General features: G+C 49.2%; 2 protein-coding genes across 2 annotated transcripts in view; one reads left to right on the top strand and one right to left on the bottom strand.

The window, feature by feature from the left end:
• The window catches only part of CCDC158 (coiled-coil domain containing 158), a 30,902-nt gene extending 17,084 nt beyond the window's left edge, over nucleotides 1-13,818 (top strand). The window contains 2 exon segments of the mRNA XM_053940474.1: nucleotides 6,000-6,210; nucleotides 13,197-13,818. The gene's annotated coding sequence lies outside the window, so the exon portion shown is untranslated.
• STBD1 (starch binding domain 1) lies at nucleotides 1,626-3,238 on the bottom strand. The gene is made up of 2 exons (XM_053940239.1): nucleotides 2,995-3,238; nucleotides 1,626-2,878 (listed from the first exon to the last, which is right to left on the bottom strand). Exons 1-2 carry the CDS (start codon nucleotides 3,236-3,238, stop codon nucleotides 2,079-2,081), a joined length of 1,044 nt encoding a protein of 347 aa, XP_053796214.1. The 3' UTR covers nucleotides 1,626-2,078.
• Nucleotides 13,819-13,890: the final 72 nt, after the last annotated feature.

Below are 13,890 nucleotides of genomic sequence, written 5' to 3' on the forward strand. Positions count from 1 at the left end.
AACACTAATAGGTTCCTCCAGAAAAATTGAAATCCAGATTTCTTTCTTTCACGATACCCAAGCCATTTAATTTACATAACATAGGTCCTGCTGGGAATGGCATAATAATTTAGAGGCTTTTTTAGCAAAAGCTCAGTGCAGGTCTTTGTAGAAACCCTAGCTGATCATTCAGCAAGGTGATATAATCATGAGGTCTGTGGGATCAGAGTGCTTAATTAAAAAACATAATTGTTCTCAATTTGAAAGACTTCTCAGGGTTGGTCTCTTTGGCATGTTCACCATTGCATCAGAGCATCTATTCTAGCATAGGTTAAGTAGCTTTCTAGTGAATAACTTAATCTAATAGCACAGTTAATCTCCTCAGACAAGCCTCAGGCGTGTGTATAAATACGCTCAGGCGGCAGCTTTGACTGCAAGGATTTCTGAAAATCACCTTCTATTGCTGCTGAATATTACCTACAGTATCCACTCCAGTTTCTTGTTAGAAAAGCCAAGTGCTAAGAATGTAGCTAAGGTTGTTCTACTGGATAAAAATGAAAATTCCAAATTGCCAGTTGGAATTGGCCTAAGTCTCTCTCCCTCCTCACTCTCCCCTCAATACCCTCCCAGGAGTTCCTTGAGCTATTTTGTGGCCTGGTCTGCAGAACAGGCAGCCCAGCCCACTCTCATTGAACAGCTGGTATCAATGTCCCAGTAAGAACATTGCCAACACTTGTTCTTCCCAGCAGCTCTAGCACTGTCCCACCAACTGGGTGCCCAATAACCCACCAGATGGAGGAGGTCAGCTCTGAAGTTCATCTCCCAGTCTTTCACCAGAGCTATTCTATTTCACACATCCAGGCTGCTCCACCACACAGAGCAGGAAGGAATTAGCAGAGGTATTGCTTTTCGAAGTTCCTTTTCCAAACCAAACTGCTAATTTGTAGATCTAGACAACTTGCAGATCTAGACAACTCTGCTCTCCCAGACCAAGCTTACTCAAGGGAAGGGCTGTTTGCAGGCCAGAGCTTGGTTCAGCATTGTGGAAAGAGGAGCTTGCTCAAGTGGCAGCATGTATTTGTACCCAAAAATACAAAAGGCAGGGAAGCAGAGCAGCTTTCTGCTCCTATCACATAAAGATACCAAGTAGCTGAAGCTGGAAGTATTCTACTTCATCTGGCTTACTAGAAAGCCACAACTTAAAAATCAATTCAAGGTGAAAAGCTTAGTCTTACAAAAATATTTACAAGTTCAAGCCAAGTATTTGCTAACAATACTGTGGTATTGTTCATCGAATGCCGCCCCGCTCTGTTCCAGCCAGAACCCTATTCCCTGGCCATCCCAGCATTCCAGGGTTTTTTTTAAAGCCTGCTCTCACTCTGACAAAGTAATTCATTAAGCTGAGACAGCCCTTTGTGACCTTTGCTCTCCCCTCAGCAGGAGTGGAGCTGCCTGCCAAGCCTTTCATTTGAGCCGAGATGATTGCTGGACAGTAGGGGGTAGAGAATGAACTATTTTGGGGTTCAAACTTTTGTTACTCCAAGAGGGAGGACCACTTCTCAGCACTTCTTTAGCACTAAGATTTCAGGTCAAGTGGCTCACTTGGATCAAAGTTAGCAAAATGAGTGAGGTCACTGGTCAACTGGTAATGAACTGTCAATCTGAAAATGTTTATTGTTTCCTTAATACATTACATAAATTAAAACACTTAAGTTCCTGTTACAGTGTTGGTAACCACACCTCCCAGTACACTTCCCAAGCCCAAGCAGTGGGTACCAAGCTGTATCCCATAGCCCCACTCAAAGCAACACTAACTCAAGTCCAGGGTCCAGATCCACCTGGACAGGCAGGTGCTTGGAATGCTGCTCATGCCTTCTTAGCCTACCTTGTGTCTCTTCAGCACGCACTCAAAGTTGATTTTCCAGGTTGCCAAAAGATTTCCTACAGAGATCTGCTGCTTACGTGGTTCAATACGTGATTTCCAGAGCTCTGCACTCAAGAGGGTCTCCTAGAGAAGAAGGGGAGCCCCCCTAAGGTTTAGGGGCTCGGAGGTTCACCTAGGCAGGTCTGCCATTAGATCAGCAGCTTCCACCTTCCCATTAATGGTATCCCCACCACTGATGAACAATTTGATCTTCGTGTTCAGTCACTAGGGTCCTGTTACCGCATTCTTCCCAGCGTCTGACCTTGCCATTCTCCACCAAGATAAATTTCCACTCTACTCTGGTGTCTACAGGCAGACTGATGGATTCGGACCAGAAGCCATCCTTGTCACACTTGAGGGGGACGTAGCTGTGCCACTGGCCCAGACACTCGTGGTCCCCCGTGACACCGATGAGCTGCGCGTCGGAGTGGGTGACGTAGTGCACGCGGAAAGCCACGTGGATGTTCTGGAACATGGGGGGCACGGCTGCAACTCGCTTTGCTTTCGAGTCCCCGTCACAGCAGTCTCCTGGTTCCCATTCCTTGCTGTCTGAGTCTTCCATGCTCCCATCCTTCCCTTCGACCAGGTGCTCAGAAACAACTTCCCACTCTTCATGGTCCAAGTCCCTCCTCTCAGCTGGCTGACACGGCTGCTCCTCACTTCTGTCCTTACACTCATCGTCAGAGGCTCCTGCCAAGTTCATCACGCACCATCCGTCGCTTGCCTGTCCCACCTGGGCTTCCAGTTCGCCTGCCTGGCTGCTGGCCATATCAGCTGGATGCTCCCCCGGGTCTGTGACACCGTGCTTCGGGGTGAGCTGCTCCAGCTCCACAGGTTCGCCCAAAACTGCACCGCTCGGGACATGGTTAAGCTCTTCCCTTGAAACAGCTGCCAGATCCTCTCGGACGGAAGCGTCGGACGGGACAGCAGCCGCGACTTCCCGCCGCCCCGGCTCCCCGCCCGCCGCAGCATCCTCTGCAAGTGACATTGAGGGAGAACGTCAACGGGTTAAGCTGAGCACCGGCAAACCCAAGCCCTCGCAGTCTCGGGCAGCCCCGGATACCCCCGGCATCGCCTCCCCATCCCGGTACCTGTGGTGGCCGCCCCCGCGCTCGCCCGCCGGGGCCCCTCTCTGCCGGCCGCCGCCTCCTCGCCGCCCGCCTCGGCTCGCCCGTCGCTGTCACCGTACCAGAACCAGGCGACGATGGCGGCCAGCAGCCCCACGAGCAGCGCCGGCCACAGCCCCGCGCCCAGCCAGCCCCAGCCGCGGGGCTCGGCGGGCAGCGCGGCGGCGCCGGGCGGCCGCAGCACGGGCGGGCCGCGGTCGCGGGCCATGGCCGGGCGCTGCAGCAGCGGGACCCCCCGGCGCCGCTTTAAGCCGGGCTCCGGATCCGGGGAGGAGCCGCCGCGGGCCGGGCGGGGCCGGGCTGAACCGCGCCGCGGAGGCGGTGGAAAAGCGTGAGCTCCCAAAGTCAGGGCGGAGAAAGTTTCCGCTCTTCGCGCACCCGCTCCGGTCTTCTGCGTTCTCTCAGAATTTATAGGGTTGCAAGGGACCTCTGGAGATCGTCTAAGCCCAAGCCCCTTGCCAAGGCAGGGTCACTCACGGCAGGTTTAATTTCTAGCAGTGCTGGTGGGCTTAGATTCTCCTGCAAGGGTATGCTGAGGGGGACGGATTTGCTGATAATTTTAATGCTTGTTGCTGGTGAAAATCCTGTCCTGCTCTGGTATCTTTGAGAAGAGAGATGAGTTCACTGCTGATTTTGTAACCTCTTCATCATACTCTAATGACTACAACTGGATTCCTTAAAATCGCCCTGTTCTCCTGGCTTCTGTATTACGCTTAGGAAGCTTTTTGGACTGCTAGGACTTCAGAGTCCATTAATGCAGAGTATATTTGATGTTTATTTAAATTTACCTTCCTTTTATTACTCTTGAAGTGATGATGTCAAATGACATTTCAAAAATGAGAGGTTATACAGACAAATCTTACTAGAAACCCAAGAAATTTAGTAAATGCACCTTGGGACTTTGTATTTTGAATTGGCAGTTCTGGAGTGACAAACTGTGAAAATTTATTGTTTATAACAAGATTAACGCCAGGGAAGGAGCGAGGGGAGGCAATTCCACTCGGTTCTGTTTGCTGCCTTTTTTTAATCCTTTATCTGACCAAAGGTGTGGTCATGACTGGCTCTCTAAAACCCACTGATGAGATTTTGCCCACTATCTCATTAGACAAGAGAATGGCTAAGTGGATGTCCCAGTAAGTCTATTTCCAGTGTGTGAACTTCTTAATCTTTCAGCGTCAGTTTGAGCAGCGCTCCCTCAGCTTAACGGCCCAGTAAATGTCAGTCGAATTTATAGAAGCACAAGTGTGCAGCCTCCGTGGGGCAGCTCCCTGGCTGACATGGAGGAGGGTGGCTGTGCAGAGACACAGAATTCATGATCTAAATATCTTCCCTTTCTTTGCTTACCACAGTAGCTGAGGAACCGTCTCCTCCAGCAAAGTGCTGAGCTGGTGCTTAAGTCCAAATGTCTATTTTGGTACTGGGCTGTCCGAGCTGTGTCCTGGCATGGACTGAAAGTGCACTGCTCACATCTCCTGCTCAGTGACACAGGGGAAGGAAAGAGCTGTGGAGCCAGGACGTGCCTGGGCACTTTCTCAGCGACTGAGGGCTGGGTGCACTCTCTTTTACCATTGTTGGTGCTTCAAGGTGCTGCTCAGGCTCGGTGCTCAGAACAGACCCTTGGCTGTAATGGGCTGTGCTAACTACTGAAACTTTGCAGAGTAGGTGATATTTTTGCTGTTGACTTACATTCCTTTTTACCTAGCCTTCAAAACAGCCAGTTCCCTGCTCTGTATCTGTGCACCATCTTGCTCAGCTGGGATTGCCAGTTTGGGCACCTACATGCTGCTGTTCTGTAAGTACTATGTGTGCACTGCAATTTTGACTTCCCTGTCGCCTCCCTGCAGAAGAGCAGGCACAACCCATTAATTGTAGCATCACACTAAAAGGGCATCCCCCTGCCAGCCCTCAGCACAGATGAAGAGGTAGTGTTTGGAGCTGCTAACCTCACATTTGTTTCCTTAAGCACATTTGATAAAACAGCGTAGGAAGGAAGAGGCATCAAGCAAACACAGCCTGGGAGAGACGAATGCAGGAATCCTTAAGGAAAGGTTTATTTTGAAGATACAGAAATGCACAGGATGAAAGGCAGGGTGCTGCTTTAATTAGTAGAGCAAAGGTCTCCTCTGATTCTGTTCATCTCCATGCTCAGTCAGGCCTCTTCTGGTGCTAGACTTTTTCACCCAGAAGAAACTAAAGCAAAGCACCCAAATTACCATGATGATAATTGTCAATACTACAAATGCATTTGGATCATTACGAAAAGAGGGAGTCACCAAGCTTGTGACAAAGGGACAAACTTGCTGCACAGCCAGGCAGGGAAGAACAGTTCAATAACCCACACTGCCAGCCCAGTCCTGCATGATCCCCAGAGGACCTTTCCCTTGGAGAGGCAGCATGAGTTTAGGGGGGTGTAATGGGTTTTACTCGTGCTTGTAACAGCGATCGCCTGTGCAGGCAGCAGCTGAGTTGTTTACCCTGCAACTCCTCTCAGGGTGCCTGGGATTCATTTGCTGTCTGTTTTTTTTTTTTTTAAACAAGGGTCTTGGTGAATCCTAAGGGTGAAACTCCTGGATTGCTGATCACTTGGAAGCACACTGTTGGAAGCACAGATGCTGGAGAGGGGAGAACTGAGAAGGGTCACTGGGGGCTGAGGTTCCTCTTCTGAAGCAAATGCACAGACTATTGCAGATGGTAACTTACCCCTTTGAAGGCTTTGGTCCCCTCCCCTGTAGGAGCTCTTCAAGTGATCATAGCCTGTACAACTTGGAGACTTCTGTCTCCTTAGAGGATTTCCAAAGCAGATAAACAGAAATCCTCCAAAATGCAACTGAGATTTTTTTTTTTTTAAAAGCTTTCATCAGAATCAAACATGGTGTCTGTACAACAGACGGACAAGGAAACAAATTCTCAAAGTCTCAGGGCCATAATTCTGGTTCTAATTAATTCAAGACTTTGGTTTGTCCTTGCAGTTGTTCCTGATGTATCATTACTTTGGAGAGCAGTGTTCTGTGAACGAGGCTCCGTTGCACCATTGTTTGCTCAGCAAGTGGGAGAGCATTGGAAAAACAGGAGAGTATTTGGAAAAGCCACACGTGACTTTGCAGAATTCCCAGCTGGCTGGCCCAAGATCAGGAGCCTCAAGCCTGACACCTTTCCACGTTTCAGAACCAAAACAGGAGGGTGGGTATTTACTCTCCCAGCCCTGTGACAAGGCAGCAGCCAGAGGTGTCGTTAGGAAGGGCAGTGTCTCACGGGAGCTCTGTTGCCCTGTCAGCTGTGCCACCTAGTGTGGTGACAGGGGATCTCCAGTGAGAAACGGAGCACCTGCTCAGCCAGACCCGTGTGCTCCTGTCCCACTATCCTGGCTCTGACAGGGGCACTTGGGGATGTATTTGGGGAGCTCCTGTGAGGCTGGCCACCGTCTGATCCCGGGGAGAGAATGCTTTTAAAGCCTTGTGTGTGTACGGTGCTTCCTCCAGTTCTGCAGCAGAACAGAATGGAAAGGTGAGTCAGTAAGAAAGAAATAGAAATCTGGGAGCCTGTGGATGTCCTGTGGGCTCATCTGGCAGTGCCACAGGCAGCTCTTGCTGGAACAGATGCCAAGTGCCCCTGCTGCAGCAATGTGCTTTGGGAGTCACCCCTTGCAGTAACTGCAAGGTATAGCCATGTTCAGCACCACTGATTGTTTCAGTGTGAAGAATTCCTCTTCTAGTTTAATTGGAAACAGTCAGGTGTTAAAAGAAGCCATGTCACATCTCCTTTTCCCATCTTGACCATAACCCCCAGAGCTTAGGCTGAAGTAGAGGCCCTGGAAGCCAAGTTAAAATCTAAAATTCAAGACTGATGCCGTGGAGGTTTTCCGGGCATTTGTTTGACACGTTCTGTGTTGGATCCCCACCCAAGCTGGTAGAAAAATGCAAAGTGCAAAGTATTGATGTACTTTGGAGGAAACCATGACCCTGACTGGCATTCTGCCCCGTCCCTCTCCCATATTATTTGGAGTATCCCAGCTGTGAACACTGGACGCTCTTGTGCAGTGTTGCACTGCAGTCAGCAGGTGGCACAGGAGGAGTATGGCTGGCAGGAAAAGCTCTTCCCTCCCAGAGAGGAGATGCTTTCACTCAGTTGCGATTAACTCCGTGAAAAGTGGTTGGTTAGTAATGAGGACATCCCAGATCCAGACTTGCTTTCCATTATGAGCCATGAGATTCTGGAAGGAAGCTAAAAGGGACCTCAGGAGTCCATTTCAGGCCTGGTGCCATTCTTCTTTAAGGACAGTGACCCAGCCTGGACACAGATGTCACCCCCAAAGGTCTTACCCAGGCTGAGAAGCACAGAGCACACAGGTTTTCCATTTATTTTTGAGGACATGGGTTGTGATCCTGAGTTTGCTTTGCTGTTTTTCCCTGTTAGAATGCATTTCATCCTTGCTTAGCTGACTCAAAACATCTAAGAGGTCTAAAGCCATTCTTTCCTACTTGGCCATAGTAATCTGTCTTGGAATTCCTTCTTGGGTTTGGGGTAGAGCTTATTGCTTGCCCTACCAGTCTCTTGCTGCATTTCCTGTACTTTCTCTGGATTTCTGTGCTGTGACAGTAGTGTCAATGACAGCTTTCCCTACATCCCTATTCCTTCTCGGTTTGTTTCCCATGAGCCATTATTTGCCAGCCTTTTCAGTTCATTAGTCAGTCTGTGCAAGTCTCACTTTCTATTTTGTTGTTCCTCATTCTCCATTTCCCCATCTGCTACACCTGCATTCTAGGTGCCTTTTCATGGTTGGTGCCTGTTGCTTTTTATCTCCTCCCAGGCATAAACCACAGTATAATATATTTGGCTAAATTGTCTCAAGCTCATCCCAGACTTCACTGAAGTTGTGGTACTCAACAGCTCTTAGGAATTAAATCATAAATGAGATTTCCCAGCAAAATCCTACTGACAGCCTCTCGCGGTTGGCTCACATCCTGGAGACATCATGCTTTGACTTCCATGTGGTTTCTTTCCATGGTCAGGCCCATAGGAAATGCGGCATGACAGACAGGTGAAGTTATTTCACGCCCTTTCTTTCACTTAGGCCAAACCTTTTTAGAAACTCTGAATATGGGTCTTGATGCCCCCATATTTGAGATGCTGCTTTTGCTGAAAGCTACAAGAAAGTTGTATTGTTTTATAAATCACATTATTTAATTCAAAATGGGGGTGTTTTTTGGGGTGTTTTCTGTGATACCTGGCTGCTTACCCTGTGGGGATTCTTGGGGAAGGATTCTACCAAATGGTCTGCAAGTTCTGATGGTAGTGCTTGTCTTCATGGCCTGAGTTTGATTACAGGTCTGGCATCACAGAGTTGCAGGGAGGTGCCTTCACTGGTGGAACATATTTTTCTTCCCTGGAATTAAAAGCCAGGGATATAAAACAAGGTTGCAGCAGGGATCTTCAGTGTGCCCTGAAGTGCAGTTCTGCTGCCATCAAATCTGCGTGTCCCGTTCTGAATCAGTCCCTGCAAGTTCCTCTTTCCCAGGTTCAGTGTGTGGGGGGGAAATGTCACTGGTCACTTAGTCACGTGCTGCCTGTGTCTGGTGACAGGGGAAAGCAAGAAGTCCTTTCCCACAAAGTCTTGTCAGAGGGCAGGCCAGGCCCTGAGCCAGCACCTGATGCAGTGGCTCCATCCCGAGGCCTGGGTCACATGCTAGAACCATGACAGGGACATTTTTTGCTTCCCCAAAGTGTTCCCTTTGGTGCCAAGGGACACAGCCGACCTACACAAGGTATTGCAGACCGTGCTGAAGCCTAGTGTCTCCCATCCTAGGGCCCAGCTCTGCTTTTGGCCTATATTTAAGATGCTAAATACTCAGAATTGAGGCTGGCAGGCACCAAAGTGCAACAGGGCACTGGGGCTGCAGCCTGGGATCTGGCAAGGAATGGGGCCAGAGGAGCTAGGTTCTGGAAGAAGCACAGACCTAGAAATAGCCAAAGGGTGCTGGGTTGCTTGGCTTGGCTGTCAGGCACTTTTTGCCTTCCCTTTCCCCTTCAGCATTTTTTTCCTCAGTGCCCCCTCTGTGCTGAGCAGATGATAGAAACAGCTGCAGGCAGCTTTGCTGTCAGCAGCTGTCCTGAAGGGAGCCTGGCGCCCTGCCCACCCAAACAGCCCCGGGATTTTGTTTACTGCACTGGGATAAAACCCACATCGTGGGGCCAGAGCTTTGCCTTCAGCAGGGATTCAGAGCCACTGCTGCAGCCTGGCTCTGCACTGCCCTCAGGGAGAGGGGGGGTACAGGGAAAACATATCCGAAGGGAGGAGATTGCATAGCCTCCCTACCAGGGTTAGACCCCCTAGGATACTCTTCATTCCTTTAACCCTTTGCACAACATTGCCCTCATCGTTCTCCCAACTTGTCACTTGAGAACTCTGCCTCTGACACATTTCCAGGGAAGCTGGTGGCTGTCATGCCCTCGGGCAGTGCTGCCCTGGCCCGGGATGGGAGCTGAGGGCTGTCCCACACACAGCCCCGTTGTCTGAGCTGGCAGACAGGAGCTGTTTGTACCCGGGCTGACATACAAAGCGTTTGTTTTCCAGTGGCTGCGGGATAAGGATGACTCATTCCGGGCCTACCAAGTGTGCATTTAAATGCAGTGGACCCTGGCAATCAGGGAGGGACTTCCAATGTGAGTTTTTGGTCTTTCCCCATCTGTGGCAGCGGGTTTGGTGCACTTCGAGGACGGACACCCCAGGTTTCGTGCATGGGAAGGCTCCAGAATGCTCGGCTGTGCTGCTCTGGAGCCACTGGTGCTGCTAGCTAGAAGATCGTTACACTGCAGAATTTTAATTAGAGTTAGTTGATCGCCTGAGTAAATCATAATGTGATGCAGGCTGGCAAGATCATCTAATTGCAGCCTTCAGTCCCTGTGTTTACTTCAGGAATGAGGGAAGATCTCAGGCTGTGGCATAAGGCAGACTCAGAACAAAGCAGGCTGATTGTAGGTTTGCAGCCTCTCTCAAACGCAGTCAGCAGAGACTGTGAAAATCCCTGGCTCTCTGTGCAAGACCTCCCTTTTTCTCAGTAAAATTGAGTGCAGAGGTAGTGTGCATCTAGGCTTTAACGCAGCAGCAGACCTTCTAAAGGCTGAAGTCTGCTCTTGAACTCTTTCAAATCAAAAAGCAGTCAAGAATAGGCTACAAAAAGATGAAAATGAGACTCCTAGAGTTTCTGCCATGGAGCGTCCCTCACCTCTGTATGTCGGAGTGGCACTTATGTGGGACAGGACTCTCAGGTGAGGGAAATGTGTGCCATTGGTTTGCCCATTTTAAATGTGCCTTCCCTAGTTCATGCAGCTCCCTTAAAAATAGATGCAGGTTGAAATTCAAAGTCCCAAGTGGGGCAAATAAATGTAACAGGTGTCTCTCTCTTCCCCCTCCCTTTGGGAAGGTCTGGGCCAGGGGCTGGAGTGTCCATCCCTTGGGATTGTAGACTGGAATCCTCCCCTTTTTAGGAGGCATGCATGCCATACTATAGGGGGAAAAGTGCATGTTCACCATGGATTCTGTTTGAATGAGAGGTTCTTTATAATGTCTGTCATGTCCAGGAGAGGTTTTCAAGGCTAGAGGGTCGAGTCTCTGCTCTGCAGTGTCAGAGTGATGGGGAAGAGTGTGACTAATAAAGTACCTGGCCTGCCTGACTAACCTGACTCTGTTAGCCATGTGTGTCAGTAACCTTGCCCACTCCTTAGAGCTCTCCCTAGAATAAAAACAGAGACACATTTTTATGATTATTTGGGCTTTGTTGTCTGCTTGTTTGTAAGGCCAGAGTGAACACAATCCTGGTCTGGTTTTGCATTTCTCCAGGCTTTTTTTTTTTTTTTTTTTTTTTTTTTTTTTTGGTGTTTTCCTTTGCTCTACTGCTGGGAAGAGCATGGGCTCATATCAGCTGTGTTTTTGGTTCCTCCCTGGATGCTTCCACACTTGTGTTTATCCCTTGCCGTGCATAGGATGTTCCCAGTAGTCCAGGGGTGTTTGCAGCACTCAGCAGCAGCAGAACAAGTAAACCTGGTTCATCCCGGAGCTGCCTCAAGGGCTGTACAGAAAACTGAGGGCTTGGAAAACTGTGTCAGTCTCTGTGGGCAATGCTCAAGAGTATCAGATCAAACACTTGAAAAGACGGCGTTCTTCCTGTTGCAATCTGCATTGCAGAAGCTAAAACCTGAATTAAGGTAGTAAAACTCTGACAGGAGGAGCTTCACTGATGAGATGGGCTTGGCACTGCAAGCCAGGCCCTCAGCAAACCTGTGCCACTTGCCAGAGCCTCCTGTCCATCCCAGTGCAGGCCCTGCCACTTCTTGGCCTTCCTTTCCCAGCAAAGTCTCTGTTCCACAGCTACTGGTGACATCCTCCCACCCCAGAAGGCATTTCCTGGTTCAGCAGGGAGGGCTCCAGCACTGCTCTGTGCCAGTGCTGGGAAGGAGGTGTTTGGGGTGAGGGATTCAGCTTCGGAAAAGCACGAGGGGAGCAATCCTGGTGGAGAGGAAAAGGTGGCCTGGAGCGCCGCTCAGTCCCACGCTGGCAGCAAAGCTTGGCACCACCGAGTCACGAGGCTCTTGCTGCACGAGCAGATGAGTCAGGGGAGCAGCAGACCCAGCCAGAAGTAGCTGAGGGGTGTGAGTGGCTGCACTGCTAATTTTGGTACAGCTGAAATTACAAGGAATATCTTTGTGTGTGTGTGTGATTACAAAATGTGCCTATATCACAGTTACCACATGCAGGTGTGTGTGAGTGGGTTACAATCCATGAGGGTTGCGGTTATTTAGCTGGGGAGTGTCAAAAAAATGAGGTTCAGGCCCAAATTTCAGAGGGGAAAACCATTTTTGCTGCTACTCTCATAACAGTTAAAAGTAATAATTTCCTCAGAAGATAAATTAAGTGCTATTGCAGGGAAATGTCTCATTTCCCGAGATGTCGCTGTCCCAAATCTGGAAGTCAAGCAGTGTTCTAACCCAAGAGCGAAGGCTGCTCTTAAAAAAAACACCAACTTTACTCCCAGCCCTTTCCAAGGTCACTGACAGACCCAGTAATTGCAGCGTATCTCTGCCCTACAGTGAACTGCTTTCCTGCCAGCAATTAATTTGCCTCTGTGGGAAGAAGAAATTGAAGCTTGAGACAGTGAAATGTGATCACTACCCGGTTACAAACCTTTCAGAAAAGTCTCAAGGCTCAGCTGAAATGAGGATCTTATAATTAGGTTATATTATTATTATCTAAATTATTATGTTGTTTTATTAATTAAGCATGGAGTACTAGATACCCACAGTGTGTGTGAGTTCTCTGGTGCCAAGGACATGTGTGAGCTGTGCAGGGAAAACAGAAGGGCAAAGCCTCTGGAAAGCTTTTCCTTGTGTGTCACTGATGCACTTGGGTGTTTCCCAAGATTTGCTCCTCCATGGCTGGGAGCGTACCCTGCATGTGAGGCTTGTGCTGCTGTCCTTCTTGGCCCTTGCTGTGGAACTGCAGCCAGCACAGGCCCTTTTTCAGCAAACTGGGAGTGGGAAGGACCTGCAGGTTCCCTGTATTGTGTTTTATGTCGTGTGGGTGAGCTGGGCAACCAGGTACCACAGATCCGTACAGGGAAGCAGACTGCAAGCATCATACAGCAGCAGGTGAGTGGACAAGCCTACCCAAACTGGAGATGAGACAGAAACTGGTACAGTGTTTATCAGGTAAAGCACTTCTCTAGTTAGAGCTGCATTTTCAGCGTTGAGGTGAAACTGCACTGGGTCCTGGAGAAGCTGTTTGGTGTCTCTGTGTGCCCTGAGGTCACAGCTCCTGAGGAAGCAGTGCAGGGCCCAGGTGCAGTCAGACAGGGTGTGAACAGGTCTGTCAGCAGTGGCAGGTGATTAAGTAAGGGCAAGCATGATTCCTAGATTCCTATCTCGGGTGTCAAAGTCCGGAGATCAGTGAAGTGCCAGGGATGCACACAGGGACAAGGAGCAGTAACCCACCCTCCTGTGTGCTGTTCCAGCCCTATTGTGGGCAGCATCAAACATCCTCTGGAGAAATGTCTGACAGTTACTAAACCACAGGAGGAAGATTAAGGATTTCTGGGATCTGTTCTGATTTGGCTGATACTGTGCTGTGTGATCTCCTAATTCCCTCCCTTACAAGCTTTTCCTGTTTTGCATAGACTCCCAAGGAGCCGAGCACCTGGTGTTGCACAAACTGAAGGAGCCACATCACAACCTCAGCAAATCTGGCTTTTTACGTTTATTAAAGATATTCCCAGTGCATGGGACAGGACAATTTCACCGTGCCCATGCTCTCCAGAATGTGGGCCTTGTCTGCCTCTTCTCTCAGTAACATCACCACGGTGCTGCAAAGGGAAGATGTGCCCCTGCTTGTTTCAGGGAACCGTAACTAGGACACACGATTGTGCCCCGAGCCAGCAGTGCACCCACTGCATTCCCAGGCTGCACTCCAGAGGTGGAGCCACTCCTCACAGGAGTGTTTGCAGTGTATCATGGCTTCTTCCTAGGCTTCCAAAAGTTGAAATGTCTTGCCAAAATAAAGAAAATAATTCACTCTGAGAATCTAGAAAACCTGTGTGGAGAAACAATGGGCTTCTTTGCATCACATGAGTAGGTTTTTATGGAAAAAATCCAAAAAGTTGAATTAATCAAACCCAAAATTCTGTAGGAATCTTTACTTGATCTATAAATATCTGTGCAAGGTTCAGCTACAATATTTTACAGTGGGAGGGAAGGTTTATGGTTTCAGAGACAGAATTCCTGCGAAGAGTCTTTCTAAGGGGAAGGTTTTATTGCTGTAGTTAAATTAGCCTTCAAAACCAGATTCTAATTATGTATTCTGGTTCTTGGTTT

The sequence above is a fragment of the Vidua chalybeata genome, chromosome 4, assembly GCF_026979565.1.
Source record: "Vidua chalybeata isolate OUT-0048 chromosome 4, bVidCha1 merged haplotype, whole genome shotgun sequence".
NCBI lineage: Eukaryota > Metazoa > Chordata > Aves > Passeriformes > Viduidae > Vidua > Vidua chalybeata.

What these genes read in the sequence shown, in the direction of transcription:
- STBD1 (XM_053940239.1), bottom strand. Translation starts at nt 3,238, where the DNA reads ATGGCCCGCGACCGCGGCCCGCCCGTGCTGCGGCCGCCCGGCGCCGCC. An exon ending in CGCGGGGGCGGCCACCACAG is followed by an intron (nt 2,879 to 2,994) that starts GTACCGGGATGG and finishes TGTCACTTGCAG; the next exon opens with AGGATGCTGCGGCGGGCGGG.